General features: G+C 34.8%; 1 protein-coding gene across 3 annotated transcripts in view; it reads left to right on the forward strand.

The window, feature by feature from the left end:
• Positions 1–7,163: 7,163 nt before the first annotated feature.
• The window catches only part of LOC18436400 (WAT1-related protein At5g07050), a 58,993-nt gene continuing 38,506 nt past the window's right edge, over positions 7,164–27,650 (forward strand). Inside the window, exons 1-5 of one of the 3 annotated variants that reach the window (XM_020668534.2) lie at positions 7,164–7,439; positions 8,176–8,355; positions 10,962–11,373; positions 19,710–19,861; positions 25,997–26,283. In XM_020668534.2, the coding sequence (XP_020524193.2) occupies positions 7,267–7,439; positions 8,176–8,355; positions 10,962–11,373; positions 19,710–19,861; positions 25,997–26,147 (1,068 nt within the window). In that variant the 5' untranslated portion in view covers positions 7,164–7,266 and the 3' untranslated portion in view covers positions 26,148–26,283. Of the gene's footprint in view, positions 7,440–8,175; positions 8,356–10,961; positions 11,374–19,709; positions 19,862–25,996; positions 26,284–27,650 lie in introns of those variants that run through there. The other 2 variants (XM_020668535.2, XM_088846784.1) reach the window with 2 other exon arrangements.

A 27,650-nucleotide genomic window follows, 5' to 3' on the forward strand; every position in this document is an offset into this window, starting at 1 on the left:
ACATTTCTATCTAAACACATCTCTTCAGTCAATACACCTGGTTGCTGAATATGGATATCCATCATCTCTAAATCAAGTAAAAGTCTCCTCAATTTTTTATTTAACCACATATATGTTATTCCTCTTTCATTTGATCAATCTCCTTTTTATCTCAATAAGGATTTTATGTAATTGAAAAATCAACTGATCCCACTGAAATGGTATTTTCCTAATTATAGCTAATCAAATCAACCACTTATTGCTCTTCCAACCACCCAATCTCCAGTTAAATGGTTCAGGGCCCAAAGAACACACTTTAGAAGTCAACATAATTAGGGTATGGTCAAACAAAATCTTAGAGAGAGCCCGGACAGAGGTTAGGGGAAAGAAATCAAACCCATCAGGTGAGGCTAAGAATCTATCCAATTTAAACATAGATGGATGAACCAAACTAATATTAGACCAAGTGAAACTCGTTCCTAAACTAGATCCCAAGAGAAACCTGAAATAGGTCCAATAAAACCAACTAACAAAAAGTTAATAGCCCCTGAGCCCCAAATTTCCCACACCCCAGTAAGTGTGGGGTTGGGCAAATTGGTCTTCTTGTAGAATCAACGCGTTTGGCTTAAACATAGAAACTAAAAATAAAATATCATTTTTTTGTCTCGGTTACCAGACCCCTTGCATTCCAAGATAAAATGATCATTAAAAGGGAGATTTAGAAGTCGAACCTAGACCTTCCACACAAGGTCTAAAATAGACTTCCTCCAGCATTAGGACCTAGTCCAAAGCAGCATACTCTGAGAATGAAGTAGCTTCAGAAGAAACACCACTGCTCAACTCAAATCACCTATTGTTCCTCACGAGACACTTCCCTTGGCTTCGAGGTACTCTTGATGACACCTTTGGATTCCAAACGAGCAAATGATCTCGTACCAACAACCAACACCTTTTTTACTTTCTCCACCTTCTTCATTAGAGTCTTCAAAGAGGACACAACAGGGGCAGCACCATCAATAGGAAGTTTACCAGTGACTGCTCTAGCCCTCATCTTAGCCTTAATATCATCCACGATTACACACAAAGGGACATCAAAGTCCATAACCATGTCTTCCGTCATAGTCCACACCTTTGCCATATCACACTTCTCATCAGCAGCAACAACAACCAAGGGAAGAGGTGATGCTCAGGTTGTGATAGAACATACAACAGAGATTTTGTATCCAACTCCACCAAGGCAAAGTTAGACTCTAAGACATCTTCGTTCTTGTGCATCTCCAAGTTGTCCTCCAATGTGGCATGATCTTCCTCTGGATTCACTACATCAGCAACCTCCCCATCCGCAATCTCAAAACCCTAAACAGGGGCATCTAAATCCTCCATAGGGTCCAGTATAACCAAGGCTAAAGGGTCAATATCAAGAGGATCAAACTTGTTCATTGAGTGATTAGCTTGGCCTTTCATTGCAGCCAAATATAAAGGAAGAGGGTACATCTTGGAGAAGATAATGAATACCCAGAACCAGGCATAGGGAGACAAGCTTTTGGAAGCACAAAGCTTCACACAGAAACATAAGGAGATGATGATAGCTAAGACCGGGAGCTTTGGAAAGAAAAGGGAACCATGATGACAAGACATAAGGATGACGATATCCTTTTCCAAAGTAGGGTCATTATGATCTCGGGGAAGGCAACAAAATCTCACTCCACCACCTTTGCAAGAAGAAATTAAAGAAATTGGTGGATCCAAGGGTCTATAGGATACAATGTTGACCTTAAAAGTATAGATAGGGTCCACTTGCTTATCCTCATAACTGCAAAAAATGGAATTATCCTGTATCACCCCACTATCCTTGACCTCAAAGAAATGCTCCTTTTCAAACATGGGTGCAGAATAAGGAAACCACCCTGCCATATAGGATGTATTGATCTCTTTCCCATATCCATCATTATTGATGCATGGGTGACTCCCAATGTACCCAAACTTGTCCACAACAGTTAGATTTCAAATAGGGGGTGTGCCAGCTAGACCATCGAGAGAATTATGAATCAAAGACACCTTCCAACCACCCTTCAACAACTCCTTCACTAAAGACGTAGAGAACATTGGAAAACCCATAACTGAAGCAGAAAACCTACCAATCGGAATCCATATCTTGCAAATTTTTAAATTTTGAAAATCATTTTTCCTCCCAAGGGTGCCGTTATAGAATTTTTTCATCTCCTTTCAGTGTGGTTTCTGGTCATTTACAAGTGGAACTAAAACTTCCGACGGCTGAACCACAACTTTTCGAGGTGCAACAACATGCCAATTCTCATCAATGTCAATCTTCATAGTTGTTTCCACTACCTTAACAGCCTTGGCAACATCATCACACTTGACAACAATCATGAAAGATTGTTTGCCCAGCTTCAAACAAATGACCTCAGGAATATCTAAACCAGCAAGCCTCCAAATTTTAACTCTAATAAACGTGATATCCTTCCCCAAAAAAGAATCCCAATTTAGATCACAATATTCCCCACAATAATTAACAATCCTTTGGATAATCTTCAGATTCCAAGCATGGAAAGTAATGCCCCCAAAAGAGACCCTCACAATTTCTCTTTGAGCAAAGGAACCATGAGCCACTGGGGACCAAAGATCAAATGAGAGTAATTTGCCTCTCACCCTAGGAAATCTATGGCGAAGAGCATTACGAACATCCTCCTCCTTAAGCAAACAAGCGACCTTGTTTATATAAAAAACTTTCACCTCAGGAGCACAAGAAAAGCCCATCCCCTTTTAGACCAATCATCCAAACCAAATGTGTCATTAGAAGGTAGTGAGAAGGAACCCACCACCACCAGTTTCATCGTAGACAGTAGATCCTATTAGTCCTAATAAAAAACATCAATAAACAAAAAATAAACAAACAACTTACTTGGATCTGTCCTTAAATCACACGAGGGACTTAAGGTTCCATACCAAACCCTATAGACCAAGCCATCTGGTGACATGTTACCTTGAGAGTCCTCTTTGGTGAATCTCTTTCACCTGTTATCCATCATTCACTCTGTCTTTGTATTTAGAGTGGTTAACCTCTTTTTATATATTTTGTAACTCTCATATTCATGGTCTATAGGAGTTGAGATCCAAGTATCACTCCTGCCTTAATTCCCTTAAGTTTAGCTAATTAGGATTAACAAGTTGTTACCAAACTTTTAATCTAATATAATAGTTAATCCTATATAATGAGCTAAACTTGTCATTAGTGCACTAATGACTCACATGATAGGATGTCATCCAAATATTTCAATAATTTTGATAAAATATATTTAGAAATTAAATAATTTTGTACATCTATAATATAGAAAAAAAAACAATTCTTACAAAGGATCCAAACATATCACTGGGTTTTTCCCCTAGTGCAATATCCTATAAAATCTCCAAAATGGATCCTAGTATATGGCATTGCCTCATGTCAACCACACAGGATTTCACATATACTATACAATATGACTTTACATCATTATTGAAAATTAAGTTCCCAGGATAACAGGGCCTGATAGGCCATATTTCCAACAGATCCGACACCACAGATGGATTTAAGGACAAACACGGACAAATAGAACCAGTAGAACCATTACCTTCAAAGATCTCCCCATTCTCCAACTCCTCCATCTGACTTGTCTAACTTTATTAAATCCCAAGAGCACATGCATTGAAATGAACAATTTTATGCATAAAATATCTTAGAACCCCTTTTTTTTTTCTTTTTTTTTTTTTTCTGTTTTTTTTTACAGGGGGAGGAAATCTCAAATATCCATTGACATGCACTTCATCAGAAATATAAATAACATAAAAACAAAAAGCTATACAATTCTTAAGTTTCGTGAAAAGTGATGCTTAGACTATTAGAGTGACAATATTGAGGTATGCACATTCACCCAAGAAAGGTTGATAAATACAAGGACGACTAAATTTATAAAATATAGCCTAAAGTCTGTCATACATGACGCTTTATTTTCCTACTAACCATCTTGGTTTTAACATCAATTTCAGAATTTTGAATACCCAAAAGCTACAAATCCCAATTTTAATGAAAGATACTCATAAAGCTCTTACTTTGAAATGGAAGATGAAATTGTTCTATAAAGAAGCAATACTCAACCGACGGCATTTTGCAATATATTTTTGGGTTCAGACATTAATGGCTTTGAGAAAATTGCTTTAAAAACAGGGATAAAGAAAAAACTCACGAAATTTCAATAGCCAACTACCCACTAATAGATTTATGCAGTAATAAGTAGATTTATATAATATCTAGCAAAAATCTCAAATTGCAAACTTACTTGTGTGCTTGCGGAGGGATTAAACAAGCCAACCTTGTATATTTTCAGAAAATATGTAAAAACTTATAAAAATTAAAAGAGAGATAATGGATAAATGATAAGAGAGATAATGAGTCCTATTCGAAGCAAAACACTAATGAATGAGAGAGAGAGGTGCGTCTAGTTAGTCAGGGAGTGGGAGGGAAAAAAGATCTCAGTGCTGAGAGAGTGAGATGAGAGAGAGAGAGAAAGTGAGCGGGGCTGTAGTCAGGTTAGAGTGAGAGTGGGGAGGGAAAAGATATTTGGGTATTGAGTGCTGAAAGAGTGAGAGAAATAGAGAGAGAGGTTTGAGAGAGAGAGAGAGAGTTTGTGTTTTGAGCAATGGTTTAAAAAACGGATCGATGCCCTGGATTGGACACCCAAAAAACCGTTCGGATCGGTGAATCGGCGATCCGGATAGGGAGTCGGTTGAATCGGTCGGATTAAGTTTTAAAAAAAATCCAAAAAAATTATTAAAATTCATTATAAATTTTGTTTTTTAAGAATTCAATAAGAACTTGGGGTACTACATTATTAAGTTTCATTTTATTTTATCAATATGCGAATATTGAGATGTTCGTTTCTTGTCGTCAAATATTTATTAAAATCTAACTAAAGACAATATTATATATTGAAATTAGAGTTATTGGTATGTATTTTATTATTTTCTCATCATTTTACTATACAAATAAAAATAAATTTGAATTTTGTCTTATAATATCATCTAATTTAAAAATCTAAAAATTTAACTATAAATTATGAGAATCGGACAAATCAGCAAATTTTGTCTCAAAATATTTTTTAAAAAATCATTATGAATATTTAAAAATAGTGTTCTTTTAGTTTCTAAAAGAAACTAGAACTGATGCATTATGTATTCTCATTACTTTGTAAAAATAGATGAATATTGTGACACTGTTTTTCTATCTGGATGTCTGTATAATTATTAATTATAATATTATAATAAACATGATTTCAAAATTATTAGAAAACGATTCCATTTTTGTTTTTTTTTGGGTAAGTAATTTCATTTCGTAGGATTAAAAAGAAAAAAAACTATAAATTTTAATATTATGATATTACAACAAAACAAATTACCCTAAAAAATAGAAAAAATAAAGATAATAAAATTAAAAAAAAATAAAAAAGCGGCTTATTCATTGCTCGACATTGCCACAATCCAATCATGTTTATTTCTATGACAAAAAAAAAAAAAAATGGCATCAAGTAGAAGAAGAACTAGCTAGAGAAAAATGACATAAGTCTTTCATCGCACTTGAAAAGCAAGCAGGGATAGTCGCACATTTGAAAAATAGCCACATAAAACTTGATCTATTAGCCCATATATAGAGTCCTGTGCTAATTATGGTGGTGGCGTGTAGGTAGGTACTTGCGGTAGAAGTGTAAGAAAGTTATATTAAAATAATGCAAACAGCAGCTCCAGGTACGTGTTAGAAAAGGAAAGTTTTACATTAAAATAATAAAAAAATCTAGTTCTTTCGATCCCGATATATTATTAAATTAAGATCGTTTTGGATGATATCCAATCCGGATTGGACAATTTCGATCTGGATGGGTGATTTTTCAAACACTGGTTTTAAGTTATATATAAATAATGTTTTGGATGATTGACGGAGATTTAGAGGCATGGAAATGATGCTGTAGAAAGGGAACAAATTAAGTTTTTGTTAGGAAGTGAGATTGTGGAAAAGTAGGCCTCATTTCCATAATTTTGATTTTCTTGATTTTAAGTGCCCTAGTCATTAAGCAATCCAAATGATAAATTTTGGTAATATCTAAGATATAAAAAATGGATGCCCCAAAATCCATGTATCCAAACGGTCCCTGAGAATCACTTGATTATTATTTTTCCAAACAAAGTTTTTCTGGATTTGAGTTCTTTTGCAATTAGACCTACTTGTCCAACAATTGGATGATCAACATTCAATTTTGGGATGTTATATTAAGCCCAAATGCGTTTGAATTTTTTATTTTCTTATTTTTTGAGGATAGTAACTAGGTTAAGGTGAAAAAAATCCATAAAACTTAAAATCCTAATATATTATTATATTAAAATTTATCAAAAAAAATAATAAATTGAGGATATCCTCTAATTGAAGATATCCTAAAATATTATTATACAATAAACGAAGTATTTCTACGTGGCACCACCGCCTATAAAAGATTTTTTTTGGGTAAGTACCCACATGTAAAAAACTGTGGCTGCTATTTCTCATTGTCAAGTCTAATGGATGGCCAATGTAGCTTCATTTATAATGTCATTGAGCATCATAGCGCAATCAGACGTTGTTTAAACTTTATATTGTATTTGAGTTTTATTTTTCATTTTCAAAACTATTTGTACATGAAATTTGTGACATATGCCCACTTCAACTAATAAAAATATGCAAAATATTATTTTTTAAATAGGTGGCCTCTAATAAGAAGTATGTAAGCTTGAATTTAATGTGAAAATGATTTCTTTAAAAAAGAAAAGAAGAAAAATACAATGTTTGGTACATCACATTATCACTTAAGTTGTCCCAAATGTCTATTTGGATTCGATGGAGATATTTTGGTGGGTCTTATATTAAGATTTCACATAAAATACTCTTTGGAAGCAATATGAAGTTCACAATCACAATTTTTTTTTAAAAAAAGTAGATGCCAAATATCAATGTCGGCGACATTGATGATCCCACTGTAAAGTCAGTAGGGATAATCGATCATCAATGTGATATTGATCACCCCACTTGCCAAAGCGCAGGCATGTGGGGACTGGTTGAGTTGGTGATCGCTCCTTTAAAACTCCCGTATATTCCTACCTCCCTTTGCATAAATACATGCGCTCCACCATTTAGCAAACAAATCCATTTGGGTGAGAGATTAGTGTCCTCAAGAGCCCCGGTGCATTTGAGAGAGAGAGAGAGGGAGGATGAAGGCATGGTTTCCTTCTGTGTCAATGGTAGGTCAACAAGTGGCCTTTGGGATCTCAAACGTCCTGTGCAAGGCTGCCTTCGAGAGCGGACTCAATTTTTATACCCTTATTGTATATAGGCAAATACTAGCCACTCTTTTGCTATTTCCTGCCGCTTATCTCGTAGAAAGGTAAAACTCCTCTGCTATTTCCCAGTGTTTTGTCACAAAAAGAAAATAGGGACAATCCTTCGGCCCTGCCCGGCCCGGCCCGTTTGGGCCTGTCTTAAAAGAAGTAGTATCTAGCCCTATGTATCCTCCGTCACCTAGAGCCCAACCTCAAAAAATAAAAAAAAATAAAAAAAAAAAAACAAAGGAGAAGTCTCATGCTTACCCCTATGTATATGTTTTTTTAGATAATTTAGTGGGAAAGATAGGCCCCATCTGTTTTTTCATAAGATTGGAAACCACAATGTGGTGAGTAGGTACCACCACAACGTAACCCCTTTCCTAACTTTGTATATGTTTGAAAAATAGATAACACCCTATGTTTGAAAAGTGACCATCCTAGTTAATCAAATCTCTGGGATTTTGTTGGCTTGCTCATACAGAGAGTTTCAATCGTGTTTTCTTTTATATTATTTTGGCTCCGTTCTTGCAAAACCACCATATCATTGAACTGCAAAATACAACGTGTCACTGATCATTTTCTAGCTCTATACAAAAACATGGTTTTTTCATCAATTTAGCAGCCTTTGTTGCCTCTTCAACAGAGGGATCCTGGGTTCAATCCGGGGCTGCCCTTTTTGAAGGCCCACATGGACTCGGCTAAGTCCCGAAACATTGCATTGAGCTCTGGTTTGAAGATTTGATGAAAGATATACAGACAAGAAATTGCATTCATTTTGAAAGGTTTGTGATTATGTAGGAAGAGCCGCCCATCTCTAACAAAGCGTTTGAACCTTCAATTGTTCTTGTTGGCCCTCTGCGGGATCACCATACAACAGAATGCTTACTTTCGAGGACTGTCGTACACCACCGCAACAGCAGCGAGTGCCTTGGGAAATCTATGCCCTGCATTTACTTTTGTACTTGCAATTATATTCAGGTATTGCACTCTCCATGCCTCCTCTCTTTTCTATATTATGTATTTGTTTCTTTATTTGCTATTCTTTTCAATAAAACGTCCATGGTTTTTCCTATGTTTTTTTTGTATGGATTTTGATCTGCAACTCTTGGTTGCATAGGCGCTTACGTGTTTTTTGTGAAGATTGGGTAGAGATTCCACCTTTTGCTAATGATTCATGACCCACTACCAAACACTACAAAAGTACAAATTAAAAAATACTACTATAATGACAAGTAGGAGAGTAAAGGAAAATATTTTAATTTCAAAAGAAATTAATGTTACATGTTTAATATAGATGTAAGGAGGTGGATGAAAACGAAAATAGAAATTAAAGAGTGAAAGAAATATTCAATATAATTGTAGAAAATTTATCTAAAATTAGATAAAAAAGTAAATAGTTCAAATCACATGTGTAGTTTGATATACTTCCCATAATCTACATACTTATGTAGAGTTTAGGTGGTTCTTAAAAATCACTATTTTTACATCACAACAAATATGTCAAAATATTGGAGTTATGAATATTTAGAATTTTTGTGAAAAATTTGGAAATTGATCATAAGCTGTTTAAAATGGAAAATCTGCTAGAACAGTACCTCAACTTTTATGGTTTTAAAGCTATTAAAAAAGGAAAATTTCCCCTAAATGAACAATAATTCTCAATTTCCATTCCTACCATTGAACCACATAAAAAGGAAATAAAAATTCAGAAATTGATCATAAGCTATTTTTAATGGAAATTTTTGTAGAACATTACTTCAACTTTTGTATTTTCAAAGCTATTAAAAAAAGAAAAGTACTCATAAATGAACACTACTACTCAATTTATATTTGAAATCTCATTGGGGCACACCTACAAAAATATTTAAAATAATTTTTTAATAAAATATAATGACAAAAATACCCCTAAAATCTTTCAGGGGTATTTTGGTCATTTTACTTTATTGAGAATATTTGTTTTATATATTTTTGCAAGTGCAAGTATACTAGAGAATTGGATGCATAAAATTTAGAGTCAAATTTTTTTATATAAAAAAATTAAAAATAAAATAGTGTAGAGAGATGACATTGTTATTGAGACAATCTTAACATTCCATTCAGAATGGACGGATGGATAAGCGGAAATATATAAGTTTTATGTTATAGGGGAAGCGTAAAAAGCTTGCCCTTACTAAAATAAAACAAATCTAGTTATTTAAAAATTAAAGAAAAATACATTGGAAAGACTAAATTGTATTGTAGACATTGCAAAAACTCTTTGAAAATTAGTCATATCATTGTTTAATTTTTAAAGAGAGAGAGAGAGGGTAGGTAGAGAGATATATAGATAATTAATGGGTAGGAAGTAAGGTAGGGAAAAGGTAATTTAGCCTGTAAAATATTTACTTTTTAATTGGGGTCAAAGCAAGGAAAAACAATGACCGGGTTATGGGTGTGACACTAAAAGTATTGGGGGTAGAATGTCGGGATAGCAATGGGTCGGGTTTGGTTGGACCTGAACCTAGACCCGAATGTATTCGGGTCTTGATTTTGGACAGTGACATGACCCCGTCGGGTCCAAAAGTTGGATTCATACCCGTACCCGTCAGGTTCTGGGTCTATCCTGTCGGGTTCGGGGTTTGTTCGAGTCCACTGCCACCCTCACATGAGTTTCCTTTTTTGTAGCCTACAATAGTGAACAATAGAGAATTGATTTTTGAAGGGGTGGGCGATTAGATAGAGAGGGAGATACATTCGAGATCCAAAGTGACAACTATATGTCTCTAAGAAATTGAGAGATGGAGAATTGTAGAGAGGGAGGATGGCGATGGGGTTTGGCAGTTTGGGGAATCAGGGGAAGACGAAAAGTATTGAAACAATTTTAAGGTTGGGGCTTTGGCTTTTGGGTAAACTAAAAATTCAAGGCCGAGTACCCATTGGGGCGGATATAGCAGGACCTGTATCCGGACCTGGGACTATCCAGGTATCCTTTATTGGACCAAGACCCTACCCGCGGGTCCAAAACTTGGACCCATACCTGGACCCGTGTCGGGTATACCCAGCAGGTATGGGTTGGGTCCAGGTCCATTGCCACCCTAGTAGAATGTCTACAATGTTTATTTTAGGAGGTATCCATAATTTTCCAAAAAAAAAGAAGAAGAAGATAACACAAGGGAATATATTCTACAAAGGCAAATGAGCATCTAAAGCTCAACTCTCAACTCCGCAATTCTTGTTGGAGACTGATTTTCACAATGCTGAAGAATACAATATCTTTGCAAGCGTTAGATACACTGCTCAAATTACAGCACCAACATAAGAAAGAGATTTATTTAACATTCAAAAGAAAAGGGAAAGAAAGGGATTAAAAGAACTCAAACACTGGGAACGATTCAAACAAAATGAAATGGGACGGTGGAAGAAATGAAGCAATCTTGAAGAAACAAATTGAAAGCAAAACGTAGGAAAAATGTTTGTTGAAGAGCAAAGAATGAAGGAAACTCACCACTGAAACAAATAATAAAATAGTTATTTTTCTTTTATTTTTGGTTAAACCCTGTTTATCTTAAAAAATTATCTGACATTTTTTGCCCATTCGAATGCAGGATGGAGCGGGCAAGATTGAAAAGTCCTCGGGGCCAGGCCAAGATATTGGGTACACTAATTTCCTTAGGAGGAGCAATGATTTTCATCTTTTACAAGGGCTATCTATTCCCACCTCTAAGAATCCCATTCATAAAAATTGACCACCATTATTCAATTTCTACTGGTTCAAGAAATGGTGTAGGAGAGTGGGTTAAAGGTGCCTTCTTTGTGGTCCTTGGTATCGCTGCTTGGAGTTTATTTCTCATTTTCCAGGCTACAGTGTGCAAGGCTTACCCTGCTCCTCTTTCTATGACGGCATGGATTTCCTTATTCGCTACTTTGCAGTCACTTGCAGTCGGTTTGATCTTGGAGAGGCGGTCAGCAGCATGGAGACTTTCATGGGATGTCAAGCTATGGACCATCTTGTACACGGTAAGGCTAAAGTTATGTTGGACCTCATCCCTTCAAGAAAAGTTTATAGCAAGTTGAAATTTTAGTATTGAAGTAAGATGCACCTCAAAAATTCTATAGAGGAGAGTACTCCAGCATTGGAGAACCCCCCAGCCGGTCATCTTGACCACGAGATGCATGGACATTAAGGAATAAATAATTTTAAGTCCAAACAATAGTACATCCTGTAATAGGTTGTCTAGTCTACCTATTTTTTTAGGTTTTCAGATATTTATTGATCACTCGATCTATAGTATTTTTGAAATTTTAAATTCTATAGCTATGGATGAATATAGATTTTCAAGCTATCGTATGGTTTTTGATACCGAAACGAATTTTCTTAGCAAATTTAGAAGTGTGCCGTACTTCTATAGTATATGAAAGCAGCCCTATACAAACCTCACCTTTAAGTTAAAGCATATTTTGAATTGGAAAAAGTACATGGTGCGTAAGGGGGTCACAATTCTACAATATCTTCCCTGACGCATTCGACATCGATCGTGTAGATGGATGCCAACCGTTGTAGCCCTCCTAGATTCAAAATTAGGGGTTACAAATGGGCAAAAACTTTATATGCTTTCCCAACAACGTAAAAGTTTTATGCTTCCCCTTATTCAACTGTCCATTATCAATGGAGAGCTAAGATTGTCTTAAAAACAATATTACGTCTCTATACTATTTTATTTTGAATTTTTTTTCTATAAACTATTTTGATATTAAATTTTGGACGTCTATTCCTCTAGTAAACTCGCACTAGCGAAAAATATAAAAAATTATTTTCAATAAAAGAAAATGATAAAAATACCCATCAAAAAACTATTTTTAATATTTTTTATAGGTGCGCCCCCATGAGAAGATGATATGTACCAAATTTCATATTCATACAATTTGTATAAAAAAAACTAAAAATAAAATACTTTGAGATGTCGGATCTAAGATCAAAGGTGAGTGATTCTTTATCAAAATTGGATGGCTGGATGGTAGGGGGAGGATAGAACTTCTATGCTTTAGAGGAAGCATAGAAACCTTTCCTGTCAAAAATTACATTAAAAAATCTCACCTTTTATTTTTATAACAGCCTTTTTTTTTTTTTTTTTTTTTTTTTTTTTTTAAGATTCATGCTTATCATGGTGTAGATTTTCAATTTAAAAAATTTTAGATCCAAAATCTAGCTTTAAAATGGAATTTGTAGAGTGGATTATTTAAATAGATGAGACGGGGGGCTCATAAAAACCTTCTCCTTTACTTTGGGATTCAAAAGAAACTCGTCAAGGTTTTTTATGACAAATGTGAAATAGTTTGAATCCTTGACCTCTAGGGGCTCATAGAAACCCTCTCCTTTACTTTGGGATTCAAAAGAAGTTAGTCAAGGTTTTTTATGACAAATGTCAATAGTTTGAATCCTTCACCTCTATCACCCGAATTCATAATTTTTTTATTACCATTGATTAATACTTTTTTAAAAAATATTAAAGGGCAATGATTATATGCAATGGTTGTGTGGTAATATGATGCAACAATCTTCAAAAGTCATGTTATGACTATGTGTTTGATCCAAAATTTGAAGTATACACTTTTTTCATTCTAATGAACAATCATAAAAAATAAAAATTTGAAAACACAACTTAGAAAGTATTGTTTTAGCCCAAATAATATAGGTCGTTCATTTTAGTAAGATGCTTAGATCTAGGCCTTAGAAGAAGTTTTTCATTTCCAATTTTTTTGGATGGCTTTATTACCATTAGATGAACAATGAGAAAAAAGAAAAAAATGATTTTGAGTTTATAAAGGCTAAGATCTTGAAGTTCACTAAATGAATGGTCTAGATTCGTTTTTGGAGGGGACTCATTTTGACCATTTTTAGGGTTCAAGTTGAACTTTTTTTTTTGGGATTGATTATTATGATGAAGAGAGTGCATACAAAATTTTGGGTCATACATATACCACAAATATAGTTTTCTAGAAGTGTTGTTGCATTATACTATGATACAACCTTTGCATGAAAGCATTGCCCAATATTATAATATTTACTATTTACGTTTAAAAAAAAAATTGGAGAGAAAAAAGTTATTTTTCAACGGATTACGAATAATTCCCCTATCTGCAAGATATTAGGGGTTGCTTTTCAGAGATTTTAAAAAGAAAAGCCGAACATTGGAGAATTGCCTCCTCCCATCTCTATATTAATTAGGGTTTTATAGCCATGAGATAACACACACAAAAAAGAAAATCTTTTTTCAATCGTTCTTGAAAAACCCTGGTTCTTTGTGATATACAGTCTAATGAATGTTGCCCATCAAGATCTGAATTTGTTTGGATAGTTCTCATCTCCTTCTCAACAATTTGTGATTGGTACAAGGAGGTCATAATCATTTTTAGTTATTAGATGTCATATAATATGAAAGTTGACAGCATATGTATAGCCATATTAAGAAAAAGGGCTTAGTGTTGGTCTAATGTTAAAGGCATCAGACTGGCCAAATTCTTATTTATTTATTTTTAATACAATATGATGTTTGCAACATTAGACTTGGTAAAAAAATGAAATAAAAAAAGGCAAAAAAGAGAGGTGGGTCAACCCTTTAAATTACCAAAAATTTGGACCATACCAAAATTATAATTAATAAATAGGGTTGCTAATGGATTGAGTGGTCCTGCTCGGTCCAGTCTGCTCAGCCCATTAAACAACAACTTGGGCCAGAAAATGTGGCTGAAGGATTGGCCCACCATGGCTCGTGGAAAGGCCCGGGGGACCTAAGACATCTTTGTGACAAGGCCGGCTTAGTTCAGCTCTGCCTAGCCCTTTCATTTATTGTTTTCCTTTCTTTTAGTTTTGTATTTAGCCCTATCTGGCCCAATCTTGAAGGCCAGGCCTAGGCCAAAGCCTTTTCAGGCTAGTCAAATCTGGTCAGGGCTCTGACTAGCCCAATAAGGACTAGAGCCAGGCTAAGGCTAGGTCTAGCATGGCCTAGGTCAAACCCATTGCTATCCCAAAAAATAAATGGGTCCATAATTTTTCCTTGAATTTTAAAAAGGAAAAAGTTTATATGAGGTTGCAACCTTACCTCTATAGTCCGGATGCACCTCAAAAATCCATCGGAAAAGGTAGTTTTAATGTTGAAAAACCCTTAGATTGATCATCTCGACATCGCGATGTATGACCATGAAAAATAAAAAGATTTTAAATCTAAAAAATAGTTCATTTTACAACATATTATCTACACCATCCATTTTCAAGGTTTTCATATGTATATAGATCTACTTGATTTTAACCATTTTTGAAATTTAAAATTTTATAATTAGATATAAAAATAGATTTTGAAATAATCCTAATAACCATTTACATCAAAATTATACACCATGATAAAATTTGAAGGTGTACCTTACCTCTAGAGCTACGGATGCATCCGTATGGCAACTGCACCCTTTTAAAAAACGAAAGATTGCACCATCCCTAAAAATTAACGGGTCCATAATTTTTCCTTGAAGTTTAAAAAATGGAAGATTGCACACATGGTAGTTATCACATGAAAATTCGGCTGCTTTTAACATTTAGCAAGAAATCTAGAATTTGACTTATCATAAATTGACGATAGAATACGGCAGCCGCAAGAGAGCACACTTGTTTTGACTCAAGTTTGCCGCTTATACGTGCCGTTAGGGGTCAATTACCCTATGAGCAGTAAATTATGAGCACCACCTCCACTTTGTCCTGGTTTTTTTTTTTTTTGCCCCCCTGTTCGGCATTTCATATGCCAGATAGGAAGAGGGTTAATTTTTTTTTTTAAATAAAAAAGCTGTCCGGTGTTTGAATTACAATACAGCTCTCCAAGGGATTCCTCTTATCAGGCGAAACTAGAGACGAAGAAGGCTTTCTAGAGATAGAGAAATAAAGAGGTTAGCACTTGGGAGGGGGAGAAGTTAGGGGAGAAAGAGAGGGCAATAGTAGTATAGAAAAGCTTGAGATAGAGGGAAACATGCAGAGACATAGAGATGTTGGATCTTAATAGAGGAGTTTTAGAGAGAGAAGGGAGTTGTTTTTGTAAGTGGTGGATACCTTTCTTGTTGCCCCTTTTGTGCGTATGTGGAATACTCATTTCAGAGGAGGCATTTTAGAGAGAGAAAGGAAGGTGCTTCACAAAGAGGATTTTTTGGAGGTGAGAGAAAGCTTCACCTCCTTGCCCAACCAACCCATTTAAAAAATCAACGGCTACCAATAAATTAAATTTCAATGTGAGCTGACACAGAGAAGGCATTTTAGACAGAGAAAAGGATTTTTTACATGTTTCTTTCTGATTCACAGAGGACATTTTTAGAGAGAGAAGTAGGGGTTTTATTTAGGGACACCAAGTGCCTTAGGGACATCAATCCCCATTTGGAGACACAGGATTTTAGAGAGAGAAATAAGTTTTTTTTTCCTTAGTAGGTGAGAAGTGTTGGGCTTATGTGTTCTTTAAAGGCTTTATGAGTGCTTGTAAAATGAAATAATATAGCAGAACATGAACTCAATGGGAGTGTGGTCCCTTGTGAACCATACTAAACAAATGATGTTTGCTAATACTGGACTGTGCTGACGATCTAGGTCAGTCAGTTGGAAAACCCAAGGTATCTGGGCATAGAGAACAAGCCAAGAAGGATTTTGGATTATCTCTTGATGAGGTTGGAGGTTATGCTTGGATGAATGAGCCGAGGGACTGTGTGACCCTTGTGTGTGATAGTGGGTGTATAGAGATGAGGGCCAAAACCTCATCCATAATCCATCACACGACATGCATATCGATAATCCATCACGACATAGGGTGAAACGTATGCATGTCCGAGAGATACTCCTATACGTCATAAAGCTGTGGTCGCATAAGGTCTTGGTGACCTTGACTCTTCTCTAGGGGAGGATATGAAATCTACAGACTGATATTGCGACCCCATGACTCATCAACCAGACTTTGGTGACCCGCTAATGAGCCCCTGATTGGATTGTGGGTCATGAGAAACACTTGGTCGGTCTGATAAAGCAAGTATGATCCGTAGTCCACAGTTGAAAGTGGAGTGTCACATGATTGGTAATTCAATTCTTAAACCATATGGATCTATTTTCCATCATATTAATTTAATTGTATTTGTTTTATGATAGAAATTGTTTTAGAATTATTATTTGAATTTTTATGAGTCTTTTGATATTTTATTTATAGTTTTTGGATTTATAAAAATAAAGTTATTGATTTTATAAAAATATAAAATTCAAATAATATTTTAGAAATTAACTTGTTATATATCATGGGAGCCCATAGTGCACATGGGCCCACCACGTACCATGTGGGTAGGGCCCACACGTGCCACACATGGGTGGCATGCCCGACCTCTTGGTTGTTTGCTTTGTTGTCAAGTTATTCAAATTTAGGAAATGTATCTTGTGGCATGTGATCTAATATTAGATATGAAAAAGATTGACAACAACTTATCCTAAATATTGAAAGCGTATCTTGAATTGACATATCTTTGAATAGTATGAAAAAGAATATGCTATTTTATCGAATGAATAATATTTAAATAATATTCAATTTATTTAAATATACTGATGGGAAAATGGCTTAAGGAAAGGGGGATAATAGTCAAAGTGCCTTCCATAATGTTGATGGCCCATTTACGAAATAGATGACTCAGATCTCTCACCCCACAAGTCACATTGATCAACAGTTCATATTCAATCTCAAAGAAGAGACAAACTATGAGAAACCCTAAACCTAATTTTTCTCTATAAATAAGGGTGTACCCTCTCTTTATTCTCTACACTTTTCTCTCTCCCACAACTCTCTCTCTCCTCTATCTCCCATAAGGGCATGCCCCACTCTCTCTCCTCTGGGTCTCTCTCTCTCCAACTTTCTCTCTTAATCTTCTCTCTCCTAAGCTTCTAAAGGGGCACACCCCAACCCTAGGTCTCCCATTTTTTCTCTCATGCTTTATAAATACTAAGGGTTGGGAAATTAGGAGTAAGCCTAGAGATTTAAGGGTGAACATTTAGCTTGGCCGAAATTTGCTTTTTCGGTTTGAGATTGAAGCTAAACTGTTGATCCCGTGCCATCGAATGTTAGTGACTCGGTGTGGGGTGTAATAAACCTGGTTGAGGTATTTTTCGGCACTCTTTTTTTTTGTTTCTTGCTATATTTAATTATATTGATTTTATATTCCCAAGCATAATAATTGTGGATATTTTCTTTGTTTAAAGAAAATTGGTTTAATGACATCAAGGTTTTTAAGGTTTTGGATTTGTTAGTTTTATATTATTTGAAGTTAGAATTATTGTAAGTGATCTTTGCCAAAAGAAAAGAAAAAGACAAAAAAAAAGGTAAAAAGCAGAAAAAAAAAAAAAAATTTCTCCGACAAGATCGCATTAGTCTTTCTTTCAAGAAGCTCCTCCACTTGTCCTACCAAGAAGTTTCTACTAATCAATCCTCATTCTAGAGAGAGAAAGTGAGGCTTCATAGATAGGAAGCGCCTCCTCATATTAGAAATAGGGTCTTTTAGAGAGGGAGAGAAAGATGGCCTTTTAGAGAGAGGAGATCTTTTTTAAGTCTATGAGAAATCCCCAAATATCCTAATTTCTCTCTCTATGACCTGCACCCCCTCTCTCATATCCTAACCAACCCAAGGCTCGCACCCAAATGAACCCTCTCCTCTCCATAGCCCATCACCATCAACCCAAGGTAGAAACCTCTCTGGAAAACTACTCCCTCACCTCCCTAGAAAAGAGCAAGAGAAAAGAATAGAAAAGAGGGAGAGAGAAGCGAAAGTTTTAGAAAGTTAAATAGCTGTTTGATATTTTAAACACCGAACAACAAACTCACCGAAGTTTAAACGGATGCCCCTTATCCAATGTTTGTATTCCTCGGAGAGAGGGGCAATTTAAAAAAAATAATTTGCCACAGGAGGGGGGGAGGGTGCTCGTAATTTTGAGCAAATGAGTGCTCATTTGTTAATTGACCCCTCCCAATAGTGTCCGTGCGTAATTTGCTCCTTTCTTTACAAATCTACAAACTAAACCTTATGGTAATGTGCCCCAAGTCTATAGTGGACCAAATTTGAGAAACAAGACCTTTTTACATTTCCGGAGCAATCACCGCTTGCTTCAGCTTTTTTATGATGGAGTATACATAAGAGGGCCTAGGCCAGGGCCGGTCTGGCCCAACCCTTGTCCTTGTAGGGTAGGGCCAGGCCTAGCCTTGGCCCTTTTAAGGCCTGGCCGGGGTTGGCAAAAAAACAAATGAAAAAAGACAAAACAAGAAGAAAAGAGGGCCGGGACAAGGCCAAATGCAAATAAAAAAAAGACAAAAGAAAATCGAGAAATAAAGAGGGATGGATTGTGTCGAACTAGGCTGGCACTAGCCATAGCCCTAGCCCGGCCATCGGGGCCGGGCTGACCAGGCTGGGTCGGGCCTTGGCCAATTGCAACCCCTAAGTCAATGTGCCTTTGCCAATCCTATTTCTAATGCTAATAATTATTGGGTTATTCTAGAATATAACACACCGATGAATTTAGAATTTACGGCATCAATTTCTTTTACCATAACATGCCCTCATACTTAGAATTTACTACCCTAAATTTTTTTACCATAACATGCCCTCATGTGTTCAAAGATGGCCTTTAATATTAAATAGTTTATGTACTTTAAATATTAGACTTACAAAATAATTCAAAAATTAATATTAGACTTCAAAAATAATTCAAAATTAAAATATCAATTTTCAAAACTTTCAAGCAAATCATTATTAAATATTTTCCAGCAAACCATTATTAAATATTAATTTTTATTTTTCTAAAAGTATTTTCTTGTCAAAAATTTCGAAGTACAAAATTGTAAATTCACAATTAGTGTGGTGTATCCTAGAATAACCCTATTTTACCATCCTAATACATGGGAGGCCGAGGTAGGCAAAACTATAAACTACAAACAATAAAAAGTAGGACTTAAAAGAGAAAAAAGAAAAAGGGAAACAAATAGCCCTAAAAAATTTCTAGGCTTGCATTTGTAAGGTCGTCGGCCCGAAGACTTCTCAAGAGAAACTAGGGACTGGGCTCCCAATAAAAAAGAATTCTAATTTGAATTTTGGGAAATACCTGGTAATGGAAGCTTCAATAATAAGGGTATCTGGTTCCATATCGTATATCTATATCGTTAAATTACTAGGCCGGCCGGACTATTTTCAGGCTTTATCAGGCCTTGAGCCAGGCCGTCCCCCATCAGGCCCGGTGGGAGTCCTAAGTCATCGTCTTTTCCCAAGAACTTGGATACGTAAACACTAATTTGAAATGTATGTAACAGGGGATTGTTATATCAGCAATTGTGTACTATGCACAAATGTGGTGTATTGTAAAGAAAGGTCCGGTCTTCGCTGCCATGTTCTACCCTGTCATCTTAATCTCTGCGGCACTACTTTCAGCCATTCTATTTCTCGAGCGCCTTCACTTGGGCAGGTCCGTAATTTACCACTTTCCTATAAGCATAATGGAATATTATTTGGAAATGTAGTGAAATTATCTATTTCCTCCCTTGGTATACTTTTTGTATCTCAAATTTTGGAGTTGTCATCTTTACAACACATTAAATAGTCCCACGAAAAAAAATGAAAAAAAAGCCTAAACTCTATGTCCTAGAAAATATTTATGCCCCAAGATTGATTAGAAATTGTCCAATTTTTGAAGGGCTAGATTTCAGTATCAAAAAGCTTAAAATTCAAATTTGTTCTTTTAGAAATAATCATCTAGTAATTATTATGTATTTTCCAAAATTTTAGACTAAATAAATTCTCCCAAGTAGGTGTTTGGGGCGAGAGAGGAGATACACAGTATCTTTTCTAAGGAGCATCGTACATGAGCTCAAGAAAGCATACAAAGATACCATTTAATTTTTTTTTACCTGGAGGTTAAAATCACTCTTGTCGGTCAGATTTCAAATTAGGTAGATGTAATATTTCCATTGACTAGATAAAAATGTCTAAATAATAATAATATATATAGATATATTTTGAACTTTTTTACGCACACCAAGCCATCCTTTTATTATTATTATTAATGTTCATCCCCAACCATTTTATTTGACATTGAATGACTAAAAGTAATTATAATCACTTTGTAACAAAAGATAAAATATTTAATAGCATGCAATCCCATCTTATTTTGTTTTGCAAATATACCATGGCATTAGCACAAGGTTGTGCTAAGAATATCGCACCGGCTGAGCTCATTTATAGGCCATTAATTTTGTCAAGCTCTCCTGCCCCCAAGTTGAGGAGCGTTACTATTTGTTTCATTAAATATTTAAAGTTGTCAGAGCAGCTCTCATTGAAGGAAAGATGCAATAACGAAAGGACCCGGTTTCTATGTGGCAAGTCCGTATATGTGGAAATGCGGGCCTTTTAATAAATTTATTTTTTAGATGAATTTTAAGATATAATTTTTAAATATATGTAATCTCTAATATGGAGATCATGAATATGAAAAAATAAATAAATTTTAAAAACTAAAAATAATAATTCTAGTAAGAAAACATTTGGACAGTTAGTTTCTATTGTTTTTAGATGGAACACCTACTTGTATCCATCTTTAAGATGGATGCTTTGTACTTTCTTTCTGGACCGCATATGTAGAAATACAGTCCAGCACGCATGAAACAACTTTCAATAATGAAATATTTGAACGATTGTTTCGCGCGTGTTGAACCGCATTTCTACAATTTGCGGTCTCAAGGTATAAATCATCCATCTTAAAGATGGATCCAAATAGCTGGTCCATCTAAGAAGACTTGTAAGTAACTGACAAAATGTTTTCTTCATAATTATTAGTTCTAGTTTTCAGATTTTTTTCTTCTTCATATTCATGATCTCTAAGTTAAAAATTATATGTACTCTAAAAATTAGGATCAAATTATATTTAAAAAATATATTTATTGCCAAGCCCGCATTTCTATTATATGCGGGCTGGCTGCATGCTAACCGCATCCGAAATGTTTTATGAAATTTTTAGCTGGCGAATATTAAAACGGCCCAACTAAAAATTTACATGGAAAGTTTGGTCCAAGCTTAATCATGGGCTAAGTTGCTGGTAAGGCCAACCATGGAGTTTTTGCTGGTTACTCGTGCTCAAGCTTAATTAAAACTGAATCATAGCGGAATAGGTCTGCAAGTGATAGTTTAAAGTTAATTTCAACTCAAGAAACTTTGTATTTTCAATATTCAACCTCCTTCACATTTTCGTCTAATAAAATATAATGAGGAAGGAAGTTGAATTGGTTCTTGCCAACCCAACCCAACCCAACCCCTCCCCTATTGTTAGGGCTAGGATCTGGTAGTTCAACTGCGCCAGCCTTTCTAGGGCCTACTACCAGCCCTAGGGGCTTAGCTAGATGGCCTGCTTGGCCCTGGCACTTTTCGGGTCACGCTAGGCTTAATGGTAATTTTTTCATGAAAATCATAAGGAAATAAAAACCCCACCTGGATTAGGTTAGATAAGCTAGGCCTCCGCCCATCCCAGCCTTGCCCTTTGGACTAATAATGTTGGCGTTGTGTGGCCTTTCAAAGCCTTGACACTTTCGATATGTTATGATTCTTGACTCTAATGGGAGTTTAGGACCCAAAAGGAATTCGTGTGACTCGCCAGGTGTTATTGACTAGGGCTATGTTTGCCCAATCGCTGGCTTTTGTTCCCTACACACAAAATGTACACAATGCATCGGTTTTTGGTACCAAGAAGAAAAACCCAAACCTATCAATCCATTTTAATCTTTGAACCCCTGGTTGCCATCAAGGGAGTAGCTAGTAAACTATGGACGAAGCTGGTTTGTTTAAAAGCTTTCAAGTTTTGCAATTTTATTAAAAAAAGGTCTATATTTGTTGTCACTTATTTATGATTTGAATTTTTTCCTTTTCTTATTTTCTAATTTTTCATTTTCTGGTTGATTTTTATATTCTTGGTTCATAAAACCTGAATATACTGCCTTCAACCCGCCAAAGTACAATAGAGTTTCTCTGGTCCCGCCAAATGAAGGCGGCAGTGAAATGAATCTGTTCATATTGTATCACTATCCAATTAATGGGGCAATCAAATGGTTGCGCAGTGATTAAGAAAATCGATTAATGAAAAACCTTTGGCGGGACCCGTTCTCGCTCCATCACTATTCAAGTCAGTAATGAAGTGCGGTTACAGTGGTAGCATGTGACCTTCAACTATTGGTCCAGGACTTACCCAAAAAAAACTAACGGTCCAAGCTTCCATTCTCACTATACATTCGAAAACCACTTGCTATTCCCAAAAGAAAGGGTAGGGGCCTATAATCCCCACTAATCTACTCCAAAAAAAAATAAAAATAAAAATAAATAAAATAAAATAAGGGTCGTTGATGACGTTATGATGGCTATTATGTAGAGACTTAAGATCATTTTACCTAAAGGCATAGTCACTACACTGAAAAGTTGTTTCCTTATGAGCATAGGAAAATGCGCTTTTTGTTTAAAGAAATATATCACTGGTACGTTTGTGGTATACTAAGGGCCCGTTTGGTTCCCAATACGTGGGTCTCTCATGCCTCTGTCAACCCATCTCTTCTCACAAAGTAGATTTCCCTCTCTCTTTGGTCTTTCTATATTTTTGAAACCTCTCTATCCCTTTCTCTCCCTGAAAATTTATAATCTCTATCTCTATCTTTTCTAGTCTCTCTCCCACTCTATTCCCCCTTCTCTTTCTCTCTAACCTCTCTCTCTTTTACTACTTTATTTGTAACCACTTATCTCTCTGTAACCTTTGTCCACCCCCCCTCTCTCTCTCATACAGTGGATTCCCTCCACCCCCCTTCTCTTTCTCTATAACACAAAAAACACCTACAAAGTTTACCCTCAATCCCTTCTTTTCAATAAAAAATTGTTTCTAATCCTTTGGAGGGAGACAATGAGATAAATGGTTGATATGGATGAAATGTTTGTTGAGGATTGATGTATTGTATTATGAAGAAATAGATTTGTCAAGGTAGAGTCAAAAGGACGATTCCGGCGGGCTTGAGGCCCGAAAGAGTGTTAGCCTAGGTAGACTTGGTTGACTGGGCTCTTGTGGGGGTTCGAGAGCAGTAGCCTTCGAGAAAAATTTCGGATATCCGTACATGAGATTTGATATATTTGGAATTCTAGATATATCTGTATTTGGGGTATTTCGGTAATTTGTACCATTTATCTGGGACTTAATATATATTATTGCGACTCGATATACATCGTTGCGATTTGATATATATTGTTCCGATAGGGGTTTATTAAGGGTTAAGGAAAAAACGTTGATTTCTTGGTAATCAGAAAGAACAAAGATGTGTGAGGAAGATAACTATTGTAACCCTATTCTCTATTGCCAGTAAATAAGCTCTCATCTCCCGTGGACGTAGGCACGTTGCCGTACCACGTATATTTTTGTGTTGTGGTTTGTTGTCTCTTTTTTTTTTATTTGCTTGTCCTTTCTTGTTATCGTGGATTGTTTTTCGTTTCTACAATGTTGTGCTCAAAGATAATAACACTCGTATCATGTTTAGTAAACAAAAAGTCAATTACTAATTCAGATTTGGGCCACAAATTTAGTGAAATATTTGATGCGAAATATGTTTCATTGGTGTAACCCCGTTCAATTAATTTGTTGTTATTTGAGTTCAATTATGTGTAACAACATTAGAAATTGGAAGACAAACTCGACAATTTTAAAAACTTTCCATTTATTCTTCATTTGTACAAATTACAAAAAATATTGCAAAAATCCACCTACAATAATAATGTAAACACTATCTAAAAAATAATAAGAAGTACAAATACTGGGAATGGTAAATTTCTATTTTTGAAAAGCAAGGATACAATAAATTTATGATTTTATAAGATATACATATTCTAAGCAATGCAAACATTGGACACACATCTTCTAGGTCGCTTATTAAATGTTATCCTAACAACAAACACCCACATTCCATGAGATACCAATTCTAAGAGAGGTATCACCCATTTTCAAGGAACCAAATGGAGGGCTTTCCCAAGAGCTACATGTTCACCACTTTTCCATGAAACGAAAATGGGAAGGTGGCGGTCCAGTTGACCCACGAAACAAACATGTTCTTTGTTGTTTAGAATCATCTCTTGATTTTGCTTGATGTAGATCATAGTTATTAAGTGGGAAATTGAGAATATATTTCTAAACCAGTCTTAACACTGGTAATATACCAATTTTTGTTAGAAAAATCGGGTGTAAAAAATTAAGGCAAGAATATCAATATCCAAAAACTAGATAAGTTACATAATGCCGAATAATTCAAATTTAACAAAAAAAGGCAAGGTGAAAAAATAGGATATGTAAAGATTACATATGATAAATTTATGAAGTGTAGTTATTATAAAGATATATAAATTCACTGAACAATTGGTCTATGTTCTTACTTCGTATCACTCTCTTATGTGACTGATTGTCTGAATTTTCATTGAATGCAACAACAATGCTTTATTCAGTATAACAAAACAAAACTTACAATGATTTTCTTGAGAGTGTACAATAAAAAAGAATAACAATCCTAAACATAACCATTACATTAACAAACAACAAAAGGGCTTAGGATTACTAATAAAAGTAAAGACCCTCAATATTGGATAACAATTAACTACAAAATAACAACCAGCCCATCCAAATTATTTTGTTTTATACATTAATAAATAATAAAAATTCCAAAAAGGTGAAGTTAATCAGATTTCTTGTATATACAAACAAAATAACAAAAGATTTACTGGTATTGAACAATATGCATAAGCAAAGCAAATATTCAAACCTCAACCTAATTCCCATGCCCAAATCTTTGTTTGTGATTGAATCTCTCTCTCTCTCTCTTCGTAATGATGCTCTTGGTTTAGGGAAACATGATGGTTCCATTGAGTTATTATTCGGCTAATTCTATCGATTATCTTGAGATATATAGTTATTTTACAAGTTCTTTGAAATGGATATAATATTGTCTTTATTTTTTAAATAAAAATTTTGAATGGAATATACAAGTTAATAAGTTTTATGATTTTTTTTTTTCTAAATCTAGTTCTTAATTTAATCCTACTTGTGATTCCAGTACCAGAACTCGATGGTATCAAATCAATGAAAATAAATGATGTTTAAAGGAAGTCACAAGGAAGAGTTTTTCAAAAAGAAACAAAGTACACATTTACATGGGTTTCACAAAAAGAAAAATGTTCCAAGTGTCGGGGGACATATTGGTGTCCACCGAGGCATAAATCTTAAAGATGGATGCTAATGTGCGGTCCTTTCCAAAAAAAATAATGTTAAACGCAATAGTCAACATATTTCTTCATGCAATTATCAGTTTCTAAAATTTATTTTTTTTACATATTTACGATCTCCATATTAGAGATTATACATTCTTTAAGAATTAGGTCCAAAATCCATCTCAAATCATACGAGTCTTTGGACTCATAGAAATCTTATCCTTCATAAAACATGCAATATCTTAATGATCTTTGAACAACACGACATTTTTCAAAAAATATCTAAATTTGTTGTCTAAATATGATGTAGACTAATGTAATTTATCTGTAGTTTGATTGGAGCATGCGTTATAGTCATCGGCTTCTACTGCATTTTATGGGGAAAGAAGGACGAATGCCGGCACCGTACATCATTAGAAGACCCAAATCACAACTTGCAAGCAATTGAAGAACTAACGCCTAAGGAAATTGCTACCCCATGATTGGGTCCTGCTAATCGCACGTACTTTGATTCTATGCTTTATAAGGTCTCTTTGAATGCACTGCTTACTGTTGGTGTTTATGTTATAATGGTATTTTTACTTGAAATAGAAGAAAGTAAGCTTGAATTTTGTGTTTTACCTGGTGTTTGCAAAATCAAACAGGAATGGCTAACCGGACTTGGGCCTGGAAGCGGTTTAACCGGCCTAATTATTAAATTGGCCAAGTCAACCACTCTAACTGGACAAGTCTTGGGCGGTAAAAAAAGTGTTGAAAAAAAATACAAAAAAAAATCTACTAAAATATGAAAAGCATATAAAGAATTACTAAAATAAAACACATTCAAATGAAGTTGACAATTAATGAAAAAAATGGATATTAACCTATTTTATATTAACCCATTCTAAAATAGATGAGAAAATATAAAAGTGAGTATTAATAACCAATTTTTATTTTAATCTTTAGCATAATATAAAGAATATTTAAAAATACAATACAAATCAAATTCCTTATTTTTGAGAATTTATATATATTTTTTGAATATTTTTTTTAAATACCGATTGATCGCCCTAACCGCTCAAATTCAGAACCGACCAATGGCTGGTTCCTATCTAACTGAGCAATTAGCGGTTAGATCGAGCGATTTTACGAACAATAGTTTTACCTTGTTTTCAACAGGGTTTTGGCTCTTTGAATGCTTAGGCATACATAAGCGCAAGTGGTAACCAATTTTAATTGAAACCTATCATATCCTCTCAAGACAACATTTTTAATTTTCTTCTTTAAAAAGTCCAGTAAAATGGAGAAATATGTAATATTTAAACTCTTCAAACTAATCTATAACGTCAGTTAGCTAATTAGCAACTCATAACACTGAATTGCAATGGATATAATGGGTGTTCCGTATTATATACATTAAAATGTTGAATAAATATAACGGGTACAAGTGGACTAATTTTCAAAGGCAATAGATCTTATGGACCCCTGGGCTCAAGGAAAGACTACATGCCCACAGCCAACTTTAGGGCATGTTTGATACGCATGAAAATAACGTACGTAGAAGATTTTTCCATGGAAATTTTTTTTATCACAAATTGGACCAATTTATGTACAAATAGAACTGCATCGCATGAGGTGGGAAATTTTAATGAGAAAAATTATAAATTTTAATGAGAAAAATTATATCCAATTTTAGAGAGAAAAACTGCCAAAATTTTTTAGATAGAGAAACTATCTCAAATTTGAAGTTTTAGATAGAAAAAGTATCTTAAACATTTGGAGAGACAAAATATATAAGATTTCAGAGAGAAACTATTTAAAAATTTTAGAGAGAGAAAATATTTTTAAATTTTAGAGAGAGGAAGTATCTTAAAATTTTAAAGAGAGAAAGTATATTAAATTTTAGAAAGAGAAACTATGTTAAAATTTTTAAAGGGAAATCAAATTTCAAGTTTTAGAGAGAGAAAGTCTATTAAAATTTTAGAGAGATAAACTAATCAAATTTT

This window comes from Amborella trichopoda, chromosome 9, assembly GCF_054954075.1.
Source record: "Amborella trichopoda isolate Santa Cruz 75 chromosome 9, AtrichopodaSantaCruz75HAP2 v2.0, whole genome shotgun sequence".
Taxonomy (NCBI): domain Eukaryota; kingdom Viridiplantae; phylum Streptophyta; class Magnoliopsida; order Amborellales; family Amborellaceae; genus Amborella; species Amborella trichopoda.